A 26,458-nucleotide genomic window follows, 5' to 3' on the forward strand; every position below is an offset into this window, starting at 1 on the left:
CTGGTTTCAATTTTGAAATTAAAATTTTTGTGAAAAAAGAATACGCCCTTCGAAAAAAAACCAAAACATTTATATCAACAGGAATGGGTCGATTTTGTGAAAATAGTTAAAATAATTTTATGATGAATACCCAGCTGTTAGTATCTGTTGTATCATATCAATGATGTTTATCAAATATCCACATTAAATTACACTTAATTTACATATTTTTTTGTGTCGTCGTCTTTAAGGCAATTTTAAGCAATAAAATAATTTAAATAGATAAGAAAAATATCAATATCAGCAAATTATTGTTTATGTTGTCTCTTTAATTGCTTTGATTCTGTGAATCCTTACTATAATTGACTCATCTAAATTCGAAAATCTAGACTCGTCAGAATTGAGCATCATCTAATTTTTTAGATTCAAAAAATGAGTACTGAAAGTTTTCAAATAGCACGATTACTTTCACAAGCAAAGGTTTGTTCATTCAATTTGCTGATATCATAATTTTGTCCTTATTAAATTACTTTATTGAATAAAATATTGTCTTCGATATTCTAGTATCGTTTCCAGGATCAAGCTAAACGCCAAATAACCGATGTATTGAAGATGTACCGTAATCTATTTGCTTATCCTCAAAAATGTACATTACCAAATGGTATTAAACGTGATCTGGTCGTACTCCGTGGTACAATACCAATTACCTATCGAAAAAATGTATATAACATTCCTGTATCGATTTGGGTGTTAGAGGATCATCCAGATTCAGCTCCAATTTGTTGGGTGAATCCAACAAAAGATATGACAATTAAAGTTTCAGAACACGTTGATCAAGATGGCCGTGTTTATTTGCCTTATCTATCCAATTGGGATCGCAACGCTAGTGATCTACTTGGAGTTATTCAAGTTATGATTATTATATTTGGCGATATGCCACCTCTTTATTCAAAACCTAAAACAACAGAAACTCCAGGTAAATTTTTTCCTTATTTCAACATATTTCAATAATTAATTTATTTGTTATTTTGAATTAAAGGATATCCACAGAGTGGCACAGCCAATCCACCATATCCAACTCGGTTTCCTGGCCAATATCCATTTTCAAATGTTTATCCTGCCGTACAGCCTGTTCAACCAACAACATCCAGTTATCCACCTCCATCTTCTAATCCATCTGATACTCCATCATATCCTGCTTATCCAATGATGCCTATGCCCTATGGTCAATCAACAAATCAACCGACTACTGGTGGTAATTCTTTATCATCATCATCGACAGACACCAATACAATCACTAAGGAACATATTCGGCTATCGTTATTAAGTGCTGTTGAAGATAAAATTAAAGCTCGATCCAAAGAAATGCTATCTCAATATAAAGCCGAAATCGATGTGTTGAAACGAACAAGTAATTATTTCTTAAATCAAAAATTTTTTTCAATATCAAGTTTCATGATTAAATATTCTAGATGATGATCTTAAAAAAGGTAGAACAAAATTGGATGATTTGGTCAAAGATATCGAAACAAATCTGGTCGAACTAAGTAAATGTAAAGAAAAGATTCAAGCTAAAGATTCAAAGATATCCGAATTAGTAGCCAAAATGGAATCATCGGAAAATCAATTGAATATTGATGAATATTTTGGACCCGTACAACCATTATATAAACAATTATTCAATGCTTTTGCTGAAGAAAATGCAATTATCGATACGATTTTCTATTTGAATGAAGCTTTGCAGAAAAATGTCATTGAATTGGATGTATTTATTAAGGTAATTTTACAAAAATTTCATTCTTGTTAATTGATAAATTCTAATTTATTTTTCTTCAAATTTCAATCATAAAGCATGTTCGTGAACTAAGTCGCCGACAATTTATGTTACGTGCATTGGTGAAAATTTGTCGTGAAAAAGCCGGATTACCTACATAAAGTAGTTATACATGGTTGCATCGTTTTTTTTAACATTTTGAATTCAATTTTAATCTGATATTTAAAAAAGCTGTTTTTAATTTTGAAAATTTCATTCATAAATTGTTCTTTCAGTATATATAGAGTGAATGTATGTGAATTGTAATCTAGTTATAATTCGATATTGAAAAATCATTAAAATAATGAATAATTTTTTTCCTTTTTCATCAATTTTCATCATCATCATTATATCTGTTACCAAAAAAAAATTAAACAAATCTGATTCAATAAATTCGATTCTTGTTATTTTATTTTCTCGAATATTCTCTAAACGAAATTAAATATACTATCAATGTATAAATTGATAACCGTAAACACTGCAGACATTTTTACATTGCCAATGGTAATTGATTGAGTGAATGCAGCTGATAGACAAAAAATTTCAATCATTTCGATTATTTTTTCGTTAATTTGTTTGTTTTAAATAAGAATTATATCGTAATTAAGGTTTTTATTTATAAATTCATTATCATCCAAAAAGAATGGTTGATTATAGTAAATGGAAAAATATTGAGGTAAGGTTTTTGCCATAAAAAAAATGTATCAACATTTAAAACATTTGTTTTTTTTCGTGATCAATTAGATAAGCGACGATGAAGATGACACCCATCCTAATATCGATACGGCAAGCTTGTTTCGTTGGCGTCATCAGGCTCGTATCGAACGGATGGAAGAAAGAAAACGACAAAAAGAAGAATTGGAACAGAAAAGACGTGAAGTTGTAATGAAAAAGCAAGAAATTGAAAGTAAAAAACAACAACAACAAACTGATTCGAATCTTGAGAAAGAATTGCAGAAATTACAATTAGAACAAAAAGAACTGGAAAAACGTGAACAAGAGATCGAGAAAGCTGAACGAAATGCACCATGGAATGTTGATACTATTAGTAAGGAAAGCTGGAGCAAAACGGTCATAAATAAACCGAAACCACGTGAAGATCGTTCAAAATTGACCGATGAAGAAATCGAACAACGATATAAAGATTTTGTACAAAAATATGAAGATAAAGTAAAAGAATATGCTATGATTTCAAAATTTGATGATGCTAAACAATTTTTAATGCAAAATCCAGATCTTGGTAAGTGTCACGATCATACTACTTATGCAATATGGTTTCAATTTTAACATATTTATTGTTTTTAAATTTTGTTTTTGTATTCAGTATGCGAAGAATCATCGAATTATTTAACATATTGGTGTCTAAATCTTGAGATTGAAGGAAAACACGATCTTATGGAATATGTTTCCAAACAGGTCATTTCGTTGCATTATATACTTGAACTTAGTAAACAGATGAATATCGATCCCCGTGGATGTGTATCATCATTCTTCACACGAATACAGCAAGCTGATAAATCCTATATGGATGCATTCGACGATGAAATTCAGGCATTTCAACAACGTATTGTCAATCGTGCTAAACAAAAGATCGAAGAAGCAATCAAAGAATGTGAAGAAGAAGAACGACAAAAACGACTTGGACCCGGTGGTCTTGATCCACAAGAAGTATTTGAATCATTGCCCGAATGTTTACAAAAATGTTTCGAATCACGTGATACATCATTGTTACAGGAAACAATAATGACATTGGAACCCGAACAAGCAAAATATCATATGGAAAGATGTGTTGCTTCGGGTCTTTGGATTCCCGATAAAAATAAATTAAATGATGATAATGATAATGATAATAATAATAACAATGATAATGATGATAAACAAAACAACGAAAATAACGAGGAAAAATAATACAGCAAACCGCTGATTTTGATGGATTTTTCTTTAAAATGCACACATTCGCAAACACACACACAAACAAAATATGATTTTTAATCAAACGAAAAGAAAACTTTATTAAAAAAAATTGATCTTTAATTATAATATTCTCACTATTATTACAGCACACAAATTCAATACAAGAATATTATATTATCAATATTATATTCAACTTGATAATGATTTCATCAAGTAAAAATGATGAACATAAATAAATCAAAGTAAATTGAGGTCACAAATAAAATCCGAAAAAGCATTTTTTTATTTATTTTCAAAAATTTTAAATTATTTTGTATCATCATCATCATCGTTATTATATGGCGATACCATTCATTATTATTAAATCAGTTTTTTTACTCTTTGGGATTTTACTTTCAATATTTATTAATTTTCTTTGGTGAAAAAAAAATCAATGTTCTTTTTTTTTCTCTCATCCATTTCAATAAATGGATTGTTTCATCATCGACATCAACACAAAATGGTTGAATGGTTAGTTATAGTTGAAAAGCTGAAAAGAAAAATTATTATTGTTCTTGACACAGGGGATATTGTTTTTTTTCAATTACACAAGATCCAGAGATTTGAGGTTCGATAATTGAAAAAAATAATAATAATATGAGAAAAAGAAAACAAGCAAGAACATGATTCATCCTATCCTAATAATAAACGATTTGTTCGATATATCCAGGAAAATTGAAAAAAAAAACTTCTTTTCATCTTTATTTTGAAGTTTTTATCAATTTTTTAGTTTCGCTATAAATATATAAATAAATAAATCGAGACCAACAACAACAACAACAACAACATTTTGCCTTGGCGAAAAAAAAACACTTCATTCATTCAAATTGAAAATCATTATAAGATGTTTAGGTGTGTGTGTGTTTGTGTTAATAAATGATGATTAAATAGGGTTGGGAAAAAAAGTTTAACATTTACCATTCGATGATAATCATGATATCGATCGTATCGATGTCCGAATTTTTTTTTTTTTTGGCCATCTTTTTTGATAAAAGACAATGACCTAGAGCAAAATAAATGATGAAAGAAAAATAAAAAGAAATGTGGAAAAAAAACATTGGGATATTTGAAGTGAGAAAATTGTATTCGATAAATAATGATAGGATGGTGATGTGTTCGATAGATTCTTGAAAATTTTTTTCAACATTCTCTTTTTTTTATCATTAAAATAACCATATATGTACCATCATGATCGTCATTCACACACAATTACATTGTTTGATCATCATTCATGTTTGATTTTGTTTTTCCTGGTTCAATCTTTCGGGACCAAAAAAAAAAACCAGAAATGATCAAGAAAATACTTTGCCGAGTTATTTCTCTGTCCTCATTATTATTATTATTATTATATGACCAAATAATTTACAAGCGAAGAAGAGAGTGATGGAATGAAAAAGAAAATTTCACTTTATCGAAAACCATAATTCATCTGGACAAACGAAAAAATTATTTTGTTTTTTCTCCTGGCTTCGCAATCGATATTACTCTGTGTATTGTGTGTGAGTGTTTTCATGGAAAATTGGTCAACATTTTTTTTCATTTTTACTTTTTCCTCCAATTTTTTGTTTCTGGTTTAATTTAGTTTGAAACTGAAAAATTCCATTGACGATTCGATAAATAATTAGAATTTTTTTTTCTGTGAAATTCTATTCCAAATTTCATAACTTTTTTGTTCAAGTAAAATTTATGCATGACTTTTCCCTTAATCAATGTTGATTGGATTATTTTGCTGTTGATTCGTGAAAAAAATTTGCATTTTTTTTCTTTTCTTCAAACAATGAAATTTTCCGAATGGCGTCTTGAATATCTTAAATGTTCATATCTAAATTATGGACAAAATAATTCGGGTTCAATAAAATTTTGTGGAAAAATTAATCGAATTTTTTGCTGCGGTCATCATGATTGGCTTCGTCGTTGTTGTTCATTGAAGGATTTTCTACATGAAATGAGGTAAGATTTGATTTGCATTTTTTAAAATAAAAAATACAAACAAAGAAAACAAAAATGCATTTCAGTGAAGCTGACATTCATCAAATAATCAAGTAACATTTTTATCTATTTTTCTATTTCTCTTTCTCTCTCACTCATTTTTACCCAATTTTAATTAAAAATAACTGGGAAAAAAAAGATACTATAAACATTTCATTCAATTTCTAACCTGGTTACTTATTATACAATTCATATTGATCATATCGATTGTCATATTTATTGTAATCAAGATGAAAAAATTGACTCCACACATTTTAATTCATAAATAATCAATTGATTGATTGATTGATTGATTTTTTCATCAAAACGATCCAAAGTATTTGACGATGATTGATTTTTTATTTCGCCGATACTTTTTTTTTGGTTATTATTTCGTTTCATAAACAAAGTTTATTTGATAAAATAAATTGAAAATAAATTCAAATTTTTTTTTTCTTTTGGCTGATAAATAAATTTAAATTCAAAATTGTTTGGAAAAAAAGAAGAAGAAGAAGAAGAAAACAGTTGGCCATTTTATCAATAAAAATCATGAATAAAATCCATTTTTTTTCTACTTATTTGTTTAAAAATGAGATTTTTCAAATATGTTGTTGCTGTTTTTGAAATTATCAAAATTTTGAAATCAAATGTTTGTTTATAAATCAAACATGATAAACATCATCATCATCGATACAAATCATTGATCAGAGACCACCCAGGGTTTTTTTTGAAAATGATGATAATGATTTTTTGTTTGTTGATCTGATTCTTGATTCTGACGATAGTGTGGAAAAAATATTTTTTCTCGTTTGTATCGTTATTTTTTTCAATAAAGATGATCGACATGCGTTTTTTTGGGAAAAGGAAGCTAAACAACGTTCCGACAAACAACAAATATCACAAATGATCAAAATCACTATATACACTTAATATGTGTTGTGTATAAATAAAATACTATTGAAATTCGGTTGTTTGGGTATTCATTTTTTTTTCCTTTTTTTTTTTTTTTTTTTGGTAAAGAAAAAAAATATGCAAAATAAATTCTTTCACATCAAATATGTTCTTCCCGATTTACTTATTATTATTATTATTATTATTGACAATCATAATAATTTTGCGATTGTATTTATGCTTTTTCCCTCAACACCCGCCACCATATTCAATTCATCATCAAAATCGACAACCAAAATGTTTTCATCAACCAAAATATTTTCTCTGGCAGTGTTGTGTGTGTGTGTTGACTGTTTGTTTTCAAGTGATGTTTTGGAATTTATTTATTCGTCGTTTTGGATTGTTGTTGTTGTGGCAAATATTTTAGTTTAGCGCCAAAATGCAAAAAAAATTATTCGGAGAAATTATACACAAATACACAAACACTGATACAACCAAACGCGGACATACCCGGAAAAAATAACGATATTTTTTTATTTTTGGCCAGTTTTTTATTTTGTCGGACATTTATAAATTGCTTTGAATTGTTGTTGTGTTTTCTTCCTTTTTCACTGTCTTCTTTCTTTTGCATACCTTTTATGAGTGACATATTTAATATAAATGAAATGATAATAAAATATTAGTTATTCTATCCGGAATAACTTACAAAGAAAAAATCTAGCTCAATAAAAGTTAAAGCAAAACGGACACACACACAAAAAAAAATTGATTTCCATATGACTTTTTTTCCATTCATTCATTCATTCTTTGATGACATGATTTGTTGACGATGGGTATTCGTTTTATTTCTTTATCAACATTTTTTGTTTGTTTGTTTGTTGTGCATCATATGACATAATAACTTCTTTTTTTTTGGCAATTTTCTTTGACGATAAAGATTCATCATTTTATTTTCACAATTTGTTCGAATCAATTTCGAATAAAAATTATACTTGAGTCGATTTAGTTGCCATCAATCGAATTATTCAGTCTGGATTCATGTTTGGAATATTTTCGCATGATAAACAAAACGTAAAAATGTAATATTCTTTTTTTCTCGCTTATCTCATTTGTTTCGAGGAAAAGTTTTAAATTTTTTTTTTTTTTTTTGGAATATATTTTTATTCATTTGGGAAATAGATTTTTTTTTATTCTCACACTCAATGTTTTACATGACAAATAATTAATGTGATTATGAAAATATATTTTATCCATTATGGTTGATGTTTTGTAAATTATTTTCTTCCCCTTCTATGTTATGTATATCTGTTTTACTTACTTAACTTAGTCATTTTGTAAAAATTATCATCATCAATTTTGTAAAATCCTGACAGTTTCAGAAATACCTTTATGTTATTGATTTAAATCAATCAATAATCTATCCAAATGTTTTTTTTTTTGAATTCAATTTTTTTTGTTCTGAATGTTTTTTCGTCGATAAAATTCAGTAACGAAACATTAACTTTTCAATGATTTTTTCTTTTCTTTCGTTTCCCGTTTTGTTTTGGATGTAAAATTTTTGAAAAATGTTTTCAAATTAGCCATCATCATCATCATCATCAACAACAACAACAACAGTATCAGTAGTGAATTCCAATAATTTTTTTTTCAATAAACATAAATCGAATAATATATTTTGTACCCATCATCGATTTGATCATTTTTTTTTCTTCGCTTTCTAACTCAAGAATCTCTCCTGGGAACTCTTTAGGTTTTTTTTCATGGAGCAGAAAGAAAACAACGAGAAAAACAAACATCCAACATTCATTTAAGCATAACAATCATAAATATGATGTATCATTTGTGTCTGATAGTTTTGTTCAATATTTTTGCTGTTGTTGTTGTTGTTATTTGGCCAACAGTTTTACCGAAAAAATACTTATTCGTTTGATATCGTAACAGATTCGAAAACAAAAAAACATAGAACCAGATTGTTCAACTGTATGTATTTTCCAGAATATATTGTGAATAGAAACCAAAAAAAAATAGTGACAAATTGTTTTCCAATATCGTTATTTCTTACAAGGTTGATCTTGTCATGTCTTTTATGTGTAACATTTGCATAACCCGTTCGTATAATTTTGTTTTTGTTTTTGTTTTTGAGGAAAACCAAGAAAAAAAATCTACTTTGTTTTAACATCTGGCAACGAAATGATAATTTGATATTTATTGTTACGGAAATTATCGACTATCGATTCTTTTCAAACGATAGAATCGATGTCCAGTTATTTTGTCTGTTTGAACAATTTTTTTTCTCTTCCTTCTTCGAATCCTGTGTGTGTGTGTGTGTGTGTGCTTTGAATATTCTCCTCAAATAATGATATTTTTCTGTTTGTTGTTTTTTTTCAATTATTAACTCCTTTTTTCTATCGTTTTTTTTTTGTTTCCAAAAAAACTAATAGAATGAAAACATGAACAGAATAAAACCAACAACAACAATAACAGCTGGAAAGGCGGTATTCCGGCAAAAAAAGAAAAGCAAATTAGATTAAAATTTTAAATAATTAATCATCATTATCATTATAAAAAAAATAAAAGAATAATAATTTCATTTTTATTGTTATTGTTTTATTTTTTTTTCTTCCCTCACAACCAACAATCGATTTTGGTTTTTCAGTTTCTAGTTTGTAAGGTTGTGTGTGTGTATGTGAGGTCAAATATGGATCACTATGTGGATATTTTCTTCTAAATTTAATTAATGAAAAATTTGTTTTTGAAAAAAAAATTTTGTATTAGGAATTTTCTGTTGTTGTTGTTTTGCCAATATCATTCTTGTTTTTCAATTCAATCGTGTTGCTGTAGTTTATTATTATTCGAATCCATCACCAACAACAACAACAACAAAACAACAAAAACAAAAACAACAAGTTCATTTTTTTTCCTGATGGCCAAAAATTTTATATTATAGTCGAATCGGAGAAAAATAAATTGTTGGAACGTGTTTTGGAACAACAACAACAACAACAACAACAGCGATTTTTTCCCATTGAAAAAAAATAGTTTCCGTAATTGAAAAAAATGATATAACGGGCGATTAAATATGTTGGCGGAATATATAACACTAAATACGTGATTTAAATAACACACACGAATGATGATGATGATAAAACATCCAACAAACCACCAAACATAATATTTAATGATGATGATGATAAAGACGAAGATGTTTGGCTTGATGTTTGTTTGTGAGGGATATTTGAAAAATGAAATATTTTTCTTTAAAAAAATTTCATCATCTCTCTCGAGATTCTTTATTCTTCTTCTTCTTTTTTTCGAATTCAAACAATCATTATCCTTGGTGATTTTAGCCTGATGAATTTTTCAGCGATAAAACACGAACAAATCACATTATATTCTTATATAAATATTCTCGCTTTGCATTATGTCACTCGTCTCTATGTTTACCTAATTGATTAAAATGGTTTTTTTTTCAATTTTTAACGAAAATTTCAACCATAAATTTTTTTTTGTAAATCTCTTCTTTTCTTTCTGTTGGCTTAAATCATTGATGGACGTAAGAATGAATTTTCCACTTTTTTTCACAAATCAAAATAATGTAAATTAAGAATCTAACCAAATCTAATCAATTTGATCTGATCAAAGAAAAAAAAATCCACAAATCGATGAATTGAAAATGATGACTATAATGATTTTCTTGTTTCTTTTCAATACATATTTATTCTTGGCGCCGCTTTTTTTTCTGAATCCGAAATACAAACACACATTGAAGAATTCAGGAATCTCAATGTTGAGAGATGCAAAAAAAAATGATAATAATGATGATGATAACGGCGACGCCGTAGTTGCTGACTTGTTGTCGTTGTAGTCATCATCATAGTCATAATCGTTGTCGGTTTTTCAGTTTTTTTCCTCTCTCTTCACTATACTCTTCTTCTGCATTGATATTCTCTTTCCACACATTCTGTGATGATGATGATGAACGATTCATTTCGGAATTGGATGTTCATCATCATACATACACAGCCAAAAAGAAGAAGAATAAGCAGCGATAGACAGACAGAATCTAACCATTTCATACAAATCAGAGAAAAAAAAACATCATCACAGAATAATCAACTTTTTTTTTCTTTCACTGTGAAATTCTGTATGAATTTCTGCTATTCTCTCTCACTCACTCTCTCACATCAAAAAAGAATTTTAAATAAATTTTTTTCAACGAAAAAAAAAGAAAATTCTTTAGCCAACTTTAATGACTGACTTGGTGAATTTTATTGAATGAATGAATGAATGAAAAAACTTTGGCAATATTTTCACCAGAAAAAAAACTTCACAGATCATCATCATTATCATCATCATCATTGTTGTCAGATGTATAGAATAATTATTAATGGTATGATCTGGTGATCAACAGCAAAATTAACGAAAAAAAAATTCATATCACTCACGCAAATCTAGAGAAGAGAAAAAAAAATGATTCAAGTACAAAACAAATCAAAATCAAATGAGATGATCATGATCTGACATGATGATACAACCTTGTTAACGTGTTTTAAGTGTGATTTGATTGTCGTGATTCTTTTCTTCAATTCATTGAAAATTCATGATTTACATTGTTTAGAATTTTGTTTTTGTTTTTTTCTTTTTCTCACATTCGTATCAAATGATCTTCCATTACATATTCAATTGTGATCATTTAGTTATTTTTTTTCTCACCTAGTAATTCTTTATCATTTTATCTTATTTTTTCTTCTAAATTGCTCAATCTAAATCATCATTATCATCATCATGACAAAATACGAATTAAATATGTTAATCAAAACATTATCATCGACAACATTACAACGATGGCTAAAATGTTTGCCATCATCATTATCATTATCACCATCTTCTTCAATGAATAAATTAAATTATCAATTTTTAAATTTTAATAATCATCTTTATTGTAATCCAATTCATATCATATCATCACCATCATCAACAACAACAACAACAACAAAAATATTAAAATTATCGATCAAATTCAACAATTTTAAATATAAATGATAAAATATTAAATTATTTAATATTAATAATAAAATTAATTATAATTATAATGATGATTATAATAATACCTGTCGATGGTATTATTATGTTGGCCAATTGTGAACCACAATTATGGAATCATCATAATAATAATAATAATAATAATCATTATCATCAACAACAACAACAACAACATAGCTATTATAGCGGGGGTTTTAGTGGTGGTGGTGGTGGTTATAGTAGTTCAAATATAATTAATAATTATAGCCTACCAACAGCTAATAGTGGTGTTGTTGGTGCAAATAATAATAATAATAATAATTTTTTTAATCAAAATCATTTTACCGATTATATTGCCTGTTCAAGAAATGAAATCGATGCTTTAATAACAAACCAACAACCAAATAATGAACCACACGGATTTCGTATAAAAATTCAGGCAAATCCGGATAAATATGTTCCAAATGAAATGTATACAAGTAAGTTAATTATTTTTTTCTATCCGGGATGATTTTTTTTGGCCGATTATTATTATTATTGTTGTTGTTGTTTTTTTCACTTGTTTCGATCAAAATCTAATCAAAACAAATTAAATCACAACAGGATTACAACCAAAAAAAAAAAACAACAACAAAAAATTCATTGATCCCTTTCATTTTTTTTGTCGATAATAGTTAATCGATTGAGACAAAAAATGATATTTCGCAATGAGATTTTATAGCGAATTCTATTATTATTACCAGGCCATTGATTATATATAGAACAACAACAATCATAACAGATAATCTATTTATTGAAATGTAAAAAAAAGAAAAGAAAATCGAAAGATCAGCGAATGAAAAACAAAAGCAAAACAACAACAACAACTTGAACAAAACACTGAAAAAAAGCTAATCGATAAAATCAATTCAATTATTATTATTATTATTATCCAATTCAGTTATTTACATCTATTGTTTCAAGCGAGTCTTTTTTGTATCGTCTTTTCTCTCTTTCGTTGTTTCATTTTTTTGCTCTGTGTTTCAATAACTTTTGCATTTGATTTTTGTCTTGCAATTATTCTCGATTCATATATATGAATGAAATGTTTTACTGATTTTATTGATTAATTGTACAAGTTTTGTTGTTGTTGTTGTCTTTTTTTTTGGAAATTTAAATTTGTTTTCACCCTTTTTTTCTTTTAATGAAAATGTCTGATTTCAATGTCATGATTATGGTAATAAAATCGATTTTCTATCATTATATTCAAAAATCTGTTTTGTTCTGTTTGTTTATTTGAAAAAAAATATTTCAATGATATTCTATAGAATCATTGTAGCCAATTCAATAGTAAATTCATTCTGTCATCATTAATCGACGCGATTTTTTTCCATTCTCTCTCTCTCTCTCTCTCTCTCTCTCTCTCTCTCTCTCTCTCTCTCTCTCTCTCTCTCTCTCTCTCTCTTTCGCTTTGACACATCAATAATTGTCAGTTTGTCATCACCAAAGAACATAGAACGAACAAAAAAAGAAACATTTGAAAACAAAATAAGAGATCGAGAATTTTTTTTCCTCGCATTGAGAGTTCAAGCAAAGAATGATTTCAAAACTTATGATGATCCAATAATATTACCAAAATGATATAAGAGAAAGAAAATTTAAAAAAAAATTCTAAAGCAAAAGGGAATTAATGTTTGAAATTAAATTGACTGTAAAATATTTGAACCAGCAAAATCAACCAACAAAAAAAAAAATAAAAAATCCTATTTCTATATCAAGATCACAAACACACACACACACCGTAATCATTGCCAAATTCATTGGCATCGATTTTTTTTATTTGTTTGTTTGCATCAAATATTGCATAATACAATTAGATAGATTTTTTTTCCTCGAACTCAAACAGAAAAAAAAACTAATTTATTCCAATCTAATTGCAATTTTTTTTTGGAGGGGAAATTCGATATAAACAGCAGAAATAAAAGGCAATTTTTTTTCTACGTTCAAATCATTTCAAACGATTTTATTATCGATACGATTTTTTTTATTGAAAAGAATCCATTGATTTAATTTGATGGAAATATTAAAAAAAGTAAAAATAAATTCTCAAGAGAGTAATTTTTCTCTTTTTCGATGATAACGATAATTTGTTGTTATTAACATTAATTAATTTAATTTAATTTAACAACAAAAAATTTTCAAAGAAATTTTTGTTAAAATCACATTAACAACAACAACATGAAAACTATGATAAATTGATTAATGTGAAACGAGAAGAAAAAAAAACAACAAGAACAAATACCTATCATATCGCAAATAACGGTAGAATTTTCTTAATTAAAAAAGGAAATTAGGAAAAAAAATTCCGTTCATTTAGTCATCAGCATCAATTTGATGATGAACAAATTGAATCAGTAATTGATCTTGTTGTTGTTGTTGATCATTTCATTCATCTTGTTCATTGCAATGTTTTTTCCTAGACAAACAAAAAAAAGAGAAATCAATTTACAAGTAAATTTTTTTGTTGTTATCCTACTTGAAATTCAATTAAATTCATTTTTGTTGTTGTTGCTGTTGTTGTTGAATTAATGAATCAAATAAAACAGCGAATAAAGAGCAGTCCATTGAAATCATTAGCATCGTTTGTTTTGAATTTCGGTAAAAATGTTTTGATCATCCCAATAGTCATTTTGTTTCGTCTAAATTTACATCAATTCATCAAATGAAGAATGATAATGATGATGATGATCATCATCATTTAATCATATTCTTGTTTCGAATGTTTTTCTTTTTTTGCTTGTAATCATCAAATCTAATAATCACTATTTCGTTTGTTGATGATTTTCAATCAATCGCTGAATCCTATTAAATATACAATGTTTAATAACTAAAAAACGACGACAACAACAACAATCAAGAAATGATAATAATAATAATAATAAATTCGTTACTTACAAATAAAAGAAAGCAAACGAAATCCGGAAAAAAAGAATCAATGATCCAGAATATAAATATTCGAAGTTGAAAAAATAACGTTTTCTTATTCTGTATATATTAATATGCGTATATTAATTAAATGCATTGAATTTCATTATCATCATCATCATCATCATCGTCGTCGTCTTTTTTTCTCCCGAAAATAAAAATGATTTTGTTGACTCCCTCCTACATCCGAAACAAAAAATGAAATCCATGATGATCGTTCCAAAAAAAAAAATTTCGAAACATCAAAGTTCCATACACGAGAATTACCATCATTAAATTTCAATCATTTAGAGAAAAAAAAATGATTTGATGCATCATCAATGTATCGATGATGATGATGATGATGATGCATTTTCATTTTTTTTTCTCGTTAGTTTGGTTCATGGTCGGATAATTAGATTGTGATTGTTGCTGTTGTTGTTGTCGTCGTCGTCGTTGTTGTTGTTGTTATCTTCGTTATCTTCAATATTCACTCATTCTTTTTTTTTCTCCGGTATATCGGGTTAGAATTTTTTTTCTTCTTCTTTCTTTTTTTCATCATTGATCACGTTCAATAAATTATAATTTATAATGCGATTAATAATGTCAAACGATAACAACAATAATCATAATAATAATGACATGAAAATATGTTGAATACATATTCCATATATATGCCGCCCTCATTGATGATTATAATGATAAAACTTTCGTTTTTGAATTTTTGTGGTTTTCATCATCATCATCATCATGTTAAATTAAGTGATGACAATTAAAGTTATTCGAGAAGAAAAGTTCTGAAAAGAAAAATGAGATAAGAATAATTTTTTTAAAAACAAAACGAGAGAAAAAAAAATGACTTCATACATTGACATTGATGACAGAATTTATTCTTTTCAAAAAATTCAAAGTTAATGATAATGATGAATTGTTCTTTTTATTCAAAAAAAATTCATTTGTTTCATTATCAGCTTTTTTTCGAATCTTTTGTTATTATAGAAAAAAAACTCTTTCCTGAAATATCTTCTTTTTTTGTGCCAATTGATTGGAAATTTTTTTTCACTATCACTATATTTTTTTTCCAGGAAAATTCTCACTTTATTCGATGATAATTTGATGATGGACATATAAATGGTTGATAATTTTCATTTCGAATCGATCAATTTTAATTTTTATGTTTGAAAATATAAAAATTATTATTTTTTTCAGACAATTTTCTTATCGTTTTTTTTGGCAATTGATTTTGGGATAGTCTTTTTTTCCCCCCTCGGTTCATTCTGCTCGCCTCTATAACCATCAATTTCTCAAGAAAAATAAATTACTTTCTTTCTAAACATTAATTGGTTGTGATTTGACCCGTATTTTTCTTCTCTTATTACTCGTTTTCACATTATTTATTTCTTTAAATTCAAACGAATCTTCAAACTTTTCAATGGAAAATTCATCTGACAAATAAACAAACAAACAAACAAACGAAAAAAGAAAAACCGATAAAAAGTGGAAATAGCAAAAAAGTAAAGAAAAAGTAAAAGAAAACTTTTTCATTCCATAATTATTATCCACAGTCGTACAATCTTATTTTTTGAAAGAATTAATGGCTAATTATATCATTTTGTAATTGAAGATAATCAGTGCAAAAAAAGATATTCAGCTAAAGAATAAGGAAATAAGTAACATAGTGGTGAGAAAAAAAATTTCACAATTAATGTCATTAATAGTTTCAAATGAACATAGAGAATTTCTTCTTCATCATCATCATCCTAACTAAAACTTATTCCAAGTAATTCATTCATTAACATCTCATTTACATTTTTCATCAATCAATTTTATTCTTTGAAAGAATTGAAATTTTCTCATTTACTAATTTCATATTTTTTTTTCTATTCGATTTTCATGCATAGTCGTATTACAAGGTGATCAAAATCGTCTATCTAAATATTCTGGTCCAGGTGGTTCAATGGTCTATGGCCACCCATCATCATCATCGTCATCAACATCATCCGGTGGAAATAGTCAAAGATTTACCGAATTTGTTTTATATGTTGTTCCTAAAGATTTTTTATCATCACAATCATCGCCATCATTATCATCATCATCATCTGTATCACCATCATTAACATCAACACAACAACGATCATTATTCGATGTTGGTAGTTTTCAGGTAAATTCTTATGAAATGTTTAGACAATTGTCCAAATGGGAGCCATATTGTTGTTGTTGTTGTGTTTCCCTTCAATTTTTTTTTGACAAATTATCTTTCATAACAGAATGCGTTTTGGAACCAAAAAAAAACATTTACTCATACAGATGAATTACCCAAAAATGTTAAATTGCATAGAAAAAAAATTAAACGATGTATGCAACTTGCAAACGATGATGATGATGATGATGATAATGATGAAGCTTCATAATGATCCTCTAATGTTTATATTTAAAAAAAGTTGAATAATTAATTCTATATAGGTTGTGTTAGAAAAAAAATCGTTATGAAGAAGTTACAAATTGAAATAGAATTTTGTTGTATTTAATTATATTTTTTTCTGTTTAACTAATTTTTTTTCAACACTACTTTTCCTGAAAGTTTTCATTATCATTATGTTGTTTCATTTTATATTTACTTTTTTTTCTCTCTCTCCAAAAAAAAGCCTCAAGTGTACACCGATTCATTGGTAAAATTATCTAAAGATTGTCCAAATGCTGTTACGCATACATCGCCAGTGCCGAAAAATGAAATAAGCGTAATGTGGCTTGCACCACAACAAGGTTCTGGATGCATTGTATTCAAGTATGATTGTCGTTTTCTTTTTCTTTTTTTTTCTTCATATTCGATCTCGATAATTAATTATATATTCCATACACTTTTCTTTCTCTCTCTTTTTTTATCATTGATTTATATATAAACTAAAAAATAGAGCAATCGTAGCTGAAAGTAAAGACAAATGGTATCATGAAGATGGTGGCCTAACAAAAGTGCTTTGTGAAGAAGAAGCCGATACGATAGCCGATGCTGAATCGGAAATTGTTGATGAATGTTGTGCATGCGATGAGGCTAAATATGAAGTTACATTTGAAGGTTATTGGTCTAAATATACACATCCAAAAGATTTTCCAGCTAATGCATGGCAGACACATTTTTCCGATATAATTGGTGCTAGTCATTCATCTGATTTTCGTATTTGGGAATATGGTGGCTATGCTAGTGAAGGTGTTAAACAAGTAGCCGAATCCGGTATAACTAAAAAACTTGAATCAGAATTAAAAGCAGAATCAAGTAAAATCCGTACCATAATTAAAGCACGTGGTCTTTGGTATCCGAATTTAAATGGAAAAACATTTGCTGTATTTCGTGTGGATAATCGCCATCATTTAATGTCATTATTATCGATGCTTGGTCCCAGTCCAGATTGGTTTATTGGAGTTAGTGCATTAGAATTGTGTCTGAAAAATTGCTCTTGGGTTGCCGATAAAAGTATCAATTTATATCTTTGGGATGCTGGCACTGATTCTGGCGTTACTTATTTATCACGTGATCTACCAACCATACCACAGGAACGGATTCGTCGTATTACATCAACATCGCCTAATTTACCCGAATCACCATTTTATGATCCAAGTGGTGCACCAATGAAACCATTCGCACGGCTAACCATTTCAAGGCAACGAATTTATGAAAAAGTTTGTGGTGATGATGATAACCGTTTTAGCATATCTGATTTTGATGATGATGATAATCGATGTAAGTTGATGATGATAGATAATCTAATTTAGTCTGAATTTTGATGAGTCAGATGTTTTTACTGTAGACTAATTGGCTTCATTCTTTTATCTCTATTATATTTTTAGCTGCTGATTGTTCAGTGACCGAATGGACTGTATTCGGCCCTTGCTCAGTTGCATGTGGCCATGGAATACGTAAACGAACTAGAAATTATATGAATGAAAAACGAGCTAAAGAAGTTGGCTGTAATATGAAACTAATTGAGACGGAAGAATGTGGAGCTAAATGTGTGAATAACGTTAGTTGTGAAACTACGGCCTGGTCTGAATGGACATCGTGTAATGTTACATGTGGTCGTGGATACCGGAAAAGAAATCGAAAATTTTTACATCGTTTAGCTAGAAGTTTATGCCATAATGTTGAACTTGAACAACGTGAATCTTGTGTTGGAACTTCATCTAATTGTGGTCATCAAAATCAACATCAATCATCATCATCATCATCATCGTCATTATCAACAACTTTAACCGGATCATCAACTGGCCATAATAATTATGATCAAGAAATAATTGAACCACATTGTGCAGTGACCAACTGGTCCGAATGGACACCATGTTCAGTGGAATGTGGTAAAGGCATCAAATATCGTAATCGATTATATATTAATGCTTATAAATCGAAAAATGTTTGCAATGTTAAATTGATTCAATCAATCGACTGTTTTAACAAAGCTTGTATGACGCTTAATAATGATGCGCAACGTAAGTTTTGTTACAATTTGAAATTTTTTTTCTTTCTTCAACAGCAACAACAACAAGAACTGCATCATATTAGATAAAATTTTGAGTAATATAAGATTTTTTTTTCGTTTTGTGTACCAAAGAAGAAATGTTTTGAACATGAAAATTTTTTCTCATTTTAAGGATGCCAAAATGAATTAGGATCACAATAAGACCAAGACACAAACATCATACAATTACACTGTTTTAATTTCTTTTTGAATTCTTAACATGAATTTTCTATTCTTATGATATTTTTCCTTGTTTTCTTTCAATTTATTTAATTCTAATGTTGTCCACAACAGATGTATGTTCATTACCCAAAGAAGTAGGCCCTTGTCGTGGATATTTTCCTCGTTATTATTATGATTCAAGTAAAGGTGCCTGTTTACAGTTCATATATCGTGGCTGTCGAGGTAATCATAATAATTTTGATCGTTTACAAGATTGTAAAGAAAAATGTGAAAATCATTTCAAAGGTATTATTATTATTATTGAATATAATATTTCCGAAAAAGCAATAATCAAACATTCTTTCTCTAAAATTATCATATGTTTTGGGATAAAAGGAATGATTGATGAAAATATACGACCAAATTCCAATCAAATGTATAATCAATATAATCATTCGATGACATCACCATTGATCGGTGATGATCAGAATTTAGTTATCGATTGTGTTGTAAGTTTTAATCAAAAGATTTAGAATGAACATTTTTTTTTGTTTTGTTTTGTTTGGTTTTGTTATCTTGAAAAATAATCATTTTTACCCAAAAATAGGTTACATTATGGTCCGAATGGAGTCAATGTACAAAACCATGTGGTAAAGCAAGAAAAGAACGTCGTCGTGAAATCAAATTAAATCCACAGAATGGTGGCCGTAAATGTCCAAAATTAGTACAACGACGAAAATGTAAAGAAAATCCACCATGTGGTAAGTGAAACATTTTAGAAATTATCTTTGAAGATTCTGATTTTTATGGGAAAAAAATTGATTCATTCAAATTATTGCTTTTTGCTTCTTGGCTTTTTTTTCCATTTTTTTTCATTGTTTTTGTTTTACAATCATCCAAAAAATGCTTACATTATGTGATATGATAATAGTTTCGGATAGCCGAAATAATTATCAACAAAAAAAGAATGGCCATAATTATCATCATCACCATCATCATCATCAACAACAACCATATGGCCATCATCATCAAACATCATCATCAACGCAACAACAACAACAACAACAATCAAGGCCAAAAAATACTCAGGATTATCCACAGCCATACTAACTAACCTTTATGAAAAAGACAAAAGATCCTGTTCAATATATTATATAACAAATTATCTCTATATATAAACAACAATTTCCCGCGGTTTTTTTTCTCTCTTTCTTCTTTTCTTGATCTCTTGATCTTTATTTTGTTATAGAATGTGCAATGAGCGAATGGAGTGAATGGAGTTCCTGTGAAGCTCATTGTGATACCGGTAATGGATTAAAACATCGTTATCGTAATATAACACAATATCCTGATCCGGGACGGCCAACATGTGGTGCCACTGTTGAACGACAATTTTGTGTCGATTATACACCTTGTAATAATAATAATCGAATGGTTCCTTCATCTTAGTTAAGCAGTTTGAAAAAATAAATAGAATTAAAATAAAATTTCTAGTTTACATAATGAACACAATTTATTGTCAAAAGTCAAGTTCATCATCATCATCATCATCATCATTCCTGTGTCATCATAATCATCATTGGCATTGTTCAATTCTTTTTTTTTCATAATCATCATCAATCATCGTAAACTACCATACACACACATATTACTATTCACTTCATTGAACTTAATTATCCAGAATACAATTCTTTCACATCATCATCATCATCATCACCATGATCATCCATTCTGTGGAACATCATCAACAAATTGAAAAAAAATGAATTGGAAAAAAAATATATCCCTCAGTGTTTTTTTTTCACGCTATGGGATTGCTTCCCCCTTTCCCCCGACTAATTAATCATTTCAATTTTCATTTTGTGAATGGTGAATGTCCATAACTTTGTGTTTTGATGATGATGGTGATGATCCAAATATATGATGATTGTTCATCGTTTTTATTTGTCTATTTTATTTTCGTTTGTTTGTTTGTTTGGTTTTGTTTGTTTCTATCGCTCTCTCTCTCTCTCTCTCTCTCTCTCTCTCTCTCTCTCTCTGTTTTTGATGATCCATTTTTGGTCTTTGTCTTTTTTTTCCCAAATTCTCTGTTCATCCATCAATTCATTCATTCATTTATATTCTTTGTTACAATAACCAAAAAAAACGAAAAAAAAAATCTATCATCGACATTCACATTGTAAACACACAAGAATTTTGTTTTTTTTTCTCTCTGTTCTTTGTTCATTAACCATAATAATCACCAACATGCACACACACACACACAAATAAAAACACCCACATATTGAACCATCAATTCTGATGATTCGATTCAATGTCGAACATAATGTAAATATTCTTCGGCTGTTTTATTTTTTTTGGCTGATTGTTGTTGTTGATGAAAATTTTTTCTTTGCCGATTATAAATGATGATAATATTTTGATTTTTCATTTTTTTTTCTTTTTAAATTTTTCTTTTGTTGGACAATAATCTTCCATTAATTATTGAATAAATAAATAATTTTTTTGTCATTATTATTATTATTAATATGATTATTATATTTGAAAAATTATTGATATAATAAAAAATATTTATAAATAATAATTATGGAAATCAATGTGAATAATTATAAATGTTTTAATGTGAATGATAATGGAGATAATAAATGTGGTGTAATGCATAAATGAAAGATCTTTGATTAATGTTTATATATTATATATAAGAAGATGATAATATAGACTGCTATAGTAATGTTTTAATAAATTCTTCATAATTTATTTTACCATCACGATCATGATCAGTTGTTTTAAGTAATTCATCTAAATCTCTTTCGGTTATAGATTCATCCATCATTAACATGGCTGATTTAAGTTCATCACGTGTTATATAACCATTTTTATCTTTATCGAATACTAAAAATGCTGCTTTAAAATCGGCTTCAGCATCATCTTCTTTAGGTGTTTTGAATCGTGAAAACCAATGAAGAAAATCCTGTTCACTAATTAATTGATCACCTACGAAACATAATCAGATTTGTTTATTTTTGTCTATCGTTTTTTTTTCTTAAAAAAAACCTACCACTTTTTGATGCTTCTTTAAATATTTTCTGCAACATACGATCCGATACATCTACACCAATACTTGTCATCATATGTTTCATTTCATCGGAATTTAATTTACCATCATGATTCGTATCGAACATTTCGAATGCACATCTTAATTGGCCCTCATCAATTTTTTTATATTTAGATTTATGCATCGATCCGGTCGATGATTTAGAAGACTAAGATTTATAGATGAAAAAAATAAATAATTAAATAAATTGTCAAATACATTTATAAATAGACAAACCATTGCTTTCTTCATTATCTTATGGATCATTCGGATTTAGTTTTTGTAAATAAACATCAAAAGAGACGCACAAAACAAAGAATTAAATTGTATTCGAAAACAAATAACAAACAAAACGAGAAAATAAATTATGAAGAAATTTGGTTGTTTTCGCAAAACCAATGGCAAAAATCAACAAAAGAGATGAGTATGTATGTTTTCATACGGCCATACTACGGAAAACTAATAAACAAAAACAACAACAACAACAACAAAAGTAAATCTATGGTGTCATCTTTGTATCATCATTATCATTATATTTTCTAGCTTGGTCGTATGATTTAAAATGTTAGTATTGAAATTAGAATTCCGAAGAATATCTAAATAAAATAACGATTCTTTCTTTTTTGTTGTTGTAAATATCTGGTGGATGTAGTTGGTTGTATATTCTTTTAACAACTATTTTCACAACAACTGCCAACGCCTTCCATTTCATTCCTTTTCCACACCAGTTGCATAGACCTTCATTTTTTTGTTGTTGATGGTTCGTTGTATGATTAGTGACAAAATAAATAGAAATGATAATTATAAGAAAAATGAAACAAAAAAAACATACAGCATCAAAAGTAATAGTGGTAATAGTATCGATGTCAAATCCAAAAATAAATTTGAATATGAATTCTTTGTCTGTGTTTGATTCGATTTTTTTTTCTTTGGCTCGTCTAAAAATAACCATTTTGTTTTTTATTCGAAAAAAAGATGATATGTAGATGACAATTTAATAAATATATTTTAATTCATGCCAAGAATGTCAAAGCAAACATGATACAAAACAACAATATTAATCACATAATCAGGATATTACAGTTATTGTTGTTGTTGTAAATATTCTCTAAATGAAACAGCTCTAAATCATTGTTTTGTTTATTTTAGGTGCGAGAAATAGATCAAAATCTTATAATCTTATAATGCAGACAGTGACCATAAGAAACCATATATCATTATGTCTGTTATCTTATTATCGTTGTTAGGAAACATGCATGTATAAGATTAAAGATAATCTATGGTTTATAATATGATTATCATAAAATTGTCATGTTTTATAACACATTTTTGATTTTGAATTTTGTAAATCATTATTATCCAAGTTATGCCATCTATCATTGCAAATTCCAAATTATGATATTGTCTGTTCATCGTGTGATGAGCATATGGACTATAACAATTATTGTTTGTGTTTGCCGCCAAATTCTTTTTTATTTTTTATTTTTTTGTAATCAAACTTTCCATTAAACGAAAATAATAATGACAACTAAAGTGGGCAATAAAAAACAAAAAACAATTTTAGATTTTTTCAAAAAAACTAATGATAATGTAAAAAATTCAAATATCTCATCGATAAATTCGAAAAATTTAGATGTGATTACAATCGTTGATGATACCGACAATATTAATGTTAATGATAAAAACAACAATAATGATGATAAATGTGATGAAAGTAAAAAATTTCTCGCAAATAATCTTAATATTATAAATCAGAATAATAAACGACCATTGGATGTGGAAATTTTGGCCACTAAAGAATCGAAAAGTGTTGAAAATCCTATCCAAGAAATTAACTATTTTAACGAAAATTTATGTCAATTTTTATTCGAAGAACTAGATATTAATGATAAAAGCAATCAGGATTTTAATGAAATAGATACTAATGTTAATGGTGAAAAGATCGAACCGAAATCGATGACAATCGACAATGAACAACAGCAATTGTATTCGAATTCTGTAAAAATGTTTCTCGAATTTCGACATATTATTCAAACAGTATTGGAAAATCCATTAAATGAGCATTTATTCAACGAACAAGATTGGAAAACAATTCAAGATCTGACCAGTTTGGATGGATCAATTCAATTATTATTCATACGATTGTATATGCGAAAACATGATTGGATTAGAATTGCAAATATTAAATATCCACAACTTTTTGCTGAAGGAGAAAATAATAATGACCATTCAAACCAATTAGAAATCCTACTTAAATCGGGTTTCCTACTTGATCGTAAGCTTATCATGAATGACAATATTACCATTCTGAATTAAATAATTTTTTGTTTTGTTTTGTAATTAGACACAAGTTTAAAATCAATTGAAGATGGCTTTTCAGCGCTAACATTTCCGGAGATTAAAAATTTCCTGAAAAAATACAATGGTTTTAAGATGCCTAAATCGACACAAAAATCAAAAGTAATTGAAGCATTTCTTCATTATATACGTACGACAAGATCGGTGTGCATGACTAGTAAAACGATTCAAGAACAGGTATTGCAAAGACTTCGAAATTTTTGCCAAGATAAATGTATCCGAATCAATGAAACCAAATCCGAAATATTAGATCGAATATTTTTACTATATCATTCACCTAATGATTTGTTGGAAAATTTCGAAGATAATAATGAAGATCATTGGTATCGACGTGCATTGGGTGATTATTATGTTGATAAGAAAATTAATCTTGTATCTAAACAATTAGAAGCCAATATTTACTGTGATCGTGATGAATTTTCCGAATTTGTCAAAGCGTTTACTATATATTGTGAAATTGTCGTATTGAACAATCAAAAACGTTTCGACGAAGTCATAAATCGCCTTTTTCCATTTATTTCGGAACAATATGATATTTCTATGGTTAAATGGTCGGATAAAGATTCTCAATTGGCTGAATTCTTGCGACCTTTCACAGCAACTGGAATGTATATTCGATGTTTACATCAATGTTTAACGTCATTCGACAAGAATCGATTGCATTTAATATTTGTTGCCAATGTGTTGAAATTGCTTGGACAAGATATTTACGGTTTACGATATAGACCACATTGGTATATTCGAGCATCTTTGATCAGTCAAAATTATTTGAAAAATCCAGAACTAGCCGAAAAATTTTGCATGAATGGATTGAGCGATCCATCTGTTCGTTATGATCATCGTCTTGAACTATACAACCGATTGTTAAAACTGAAAAAACAAAGTAACGAAAATCTTTCAGACCTTTGTCCAGAATATCATAAACAAAATTTATACAAAAAACGTACTATTGTTGCCTCATATCGTCATATTGAAAATGAAACGGATAGGAAGAATTTCTTTGTTGCAAATCATAAAAATGGTGATGTAGAGATGATATCGGTCGAAGAAGTTGTTCGTCGTCATTACCTAAATGAAGGTTATACAAATGGTATTCATTGTGAATCTAAAGTGTATCATTTGTTATTCGAATTATTGTTATGTGACATTCTATTCTCCACCAACATTCCTGATACTTTTCGTTATAATGGACAAAGAGTTCCATTGGATTTATGTTATGATTCATTCTATCAGCAACGTAAATCATTGATCGATGACCGAATTGATGAAATTTCTAGATGGTCACGAGACGAAATCGCATCTAATATAATTGAAGCAATAAATACCGAATATCCTATCGACATCGAATATATTGTTGAGAATAATTTGCATGTAAGTATTTTTATTTGCCAATAATTCGCCCATTACTTTAAATTTTTTTTCAAGGATATCGCTTATTGTATGACCGCGAAAAAATTGGCAAAAATTTTGCAAATGTTGGCTACAAATTATAGTCATCTTCGAAAAGGTTTTCCTGATTTGATCATGTGGAATAGAGATACCGGACAATTCAAAGCAATCGAAGTGAAAGGACCTATGGATCGTATATCAAATATACAATCAATTTGGTTATCCAAAATGACAGAAATTGAATTAGATTGTGAACTTTGTACAGTTAAACCAAAAGATGATCAAGCTTAATTTGATAAAATGTGTGTAAATTGTTGTTTTTGTCTGTAAAATAAAAAAATTCGAATTTTCAATATCTTTTCGGGAAATTTCTTTTTT

The 26,458-nt window shown here is 28.0% G+C and overlaps 5 protein-coding genes and 1 long non-coding RNA gene across 12 annotated transcripts; 4 read left to right on the forward strand and 2 right to left on the reverse strand.

Annotated features, from left to right (window-relative positions):
- Positions 1–178: 178 nt before the first annotated feature.
- TSG101 (tumor susceptibility gene 101) lies at positions 179–2,124 on the forward strand. Its single transcript, XM_027348437.2, has 5 exons — positions 179–459; positions 544–955; positions 1,019–1,390; positions 1,452–1,756; positions 1,831–2,124. Exons 1-5 carry the CDS (start codon positions 412–414, stop codon positions 1,912–1,914), a joined length of 1,221 nt encoding a protein of 406 aa, XP_027204238.1. The 5' UTR covers positions 179–411; the 3' UTR covers positions 1,915–2,124.
- Positions 2,125–2,288: 164 nt separating this feature from the next.
- On the forward strand, positions 2,289–3,995 carry Cdc37 (cell division cycle protein 37). Its single transcript, XM_027348446.2, has 3 exons — positions 2,289–2,468; positions 2,537–3,032; positions 3,117–3,995. Exons 1-3 carry the CDS (start codon positions 2,436–2,438, stop codon positions 3,698–3,700), a joined length of 1,113 nt encoding a protein of 370 aa, XP_027204247.1. The 5' UTR covers positions 2,289–2,435; the 3' UTR covers positions 3,701–3,995.
- A 7,212-nt stretch (positions 3,996–11,207) lies between these two features.
- On the forward strand, positions 11,208–21,753 carry LOC113797882 (spondin-1-like). Of its 5 annotated transcripts, XM_027348338.2 has the most exons (9): positions 11,211–12,105; positions 16,471–16,730; positions 17,215–17,354; positions 17,482–18,305; positions 18,413–19,048; positions 19,372–19,545; positions 19,636–19,748; positions 19,847–20,000; positions 20,489–21,753. In XM_027348338.2, the coding sequence occupies exons 1-9, from the start codon at positions 11,697–11,699 to the stop codon at positions 20,686–20,688; spliced, it is 2,910 nt and encodes a 969-aa protein (XP_027204139.2). In that variant the 5' UTR covers positions 11,211–11,696; the 3' UTR covers positions 20,689–21,753. The 5 variants fall into 5 exon arrangements, with proteins under 5 accessions (XP_075675500.1, XP_027204139.2, XP_075675502.1 ...); XM_075819385.1 differs by having other exon boundaries at positions 11,208–12,105; positions 19,372–19,748; XM_075819387.1 differs by lacking the exon at positions 20,489–21,753 and adding an exon at positions 20,171–20,440 and having other exon boundaries at positions 11,212–12,105; positions 19,372–19,748.
- LOC142644838 (uncharacterized) lies at positions 13,838–15,958 on the reverse strand. 2 transcript variants are annotated; one of them, XR_012846011.1, is made up of 4 exons: positions 15,437–15,958; positions 14,561–15,366; positions 14,142–14,467; positions 13,838–14,081 (listed from the first exon to the last, which is right to left on the reverse strand). It is a non-coding gene; the product is annotated as an uncharacterized LOC142644838 (long non-coding RNA). The 2 variants fall into 2 exon arrangements; XR_012846010.1 differs by having other exon boundaries at positions 14,142–14,492.
- Positions 21,754–21,830: 77 nt separating the features above from the next.
- LOC113798020 (calcium-binding protein E63-1-like) lies at positions 21,831–23,386 on the reverse strand. Of its 2 annotated transcripts, XM_075819390.1 has the most exons (4): positions 23,166–23,386; positions 22,571–23,071; positions 22,298–22,502; positions 21,831–22,233 (listed from the first exon to the last, which is right to left on the reverse strand). In XM_075819390.1, the coding sequence occupies exons 2-4, from the start codon at positions 22,598–22,600 to the stop codon at positions 21,962–21,964; spliced, it is 507 nt and encodes a 168-aa protein (XP_075675505.1). In that variant the 5' UTR covers positions 22,601–23,071; positions 23,166–23,386; the 3' UTR covers positions 21,831–21,961. The 2 variants fall into 2 exon arrangements, with proteins under 2 accessions (XP_075675505.1, XP_027204298.1); XM_027348497.2 differs by lacking the exon at positions 23,166–23,386 and having other exon boundaries at positions 22,571–23,128.
- Positions 23,387–23,745: 359 nt separating this feature from the next.
- On the forward strand, positions 23,746–26,433 carry LOC113797894 (fanconi-associated nuclease 1-like). Its single transcript, XM_027348355.2, has 3 exons — positions 23,746–24,608; positions 24,678–26,062; positions 26,117–26,433. The coding sequence occupies exons 1-3, from the start codon at positions 23,855–23,857 to the stop codon at positions 26,369–26,371; spliced, it is 2,394 nt and encodes a 797-aa protein (XP_027204156.2). The 5' UTR covers positions 23,746–23,854; the 3' UTR covers positions 26,372–26,433.
- The last annotated feature ends 25 nt before the right edge of the window (positions 26,434–26,458 follow it).

Source organism: Dermatophagoides pteronyssinus, unplaced genomic scaffold (genome assembly GCF_027571235.1).
Source record: "Dermatophagoides pteronyssinus isolate colony J.1.1.1.1 unplaced genomic scaffold, Derpt_VIB-CSIC_2022.12 sq0003, whole genome shotgun sequence".
NCBI classification, from domain to species: Eukaryota; Metazoa; Arthropoda; class Arachnida; order Sarcoptiformes; family Pyroglyphidae; genus Dermatophagoides; species Dermatophagoides pteronyssinus.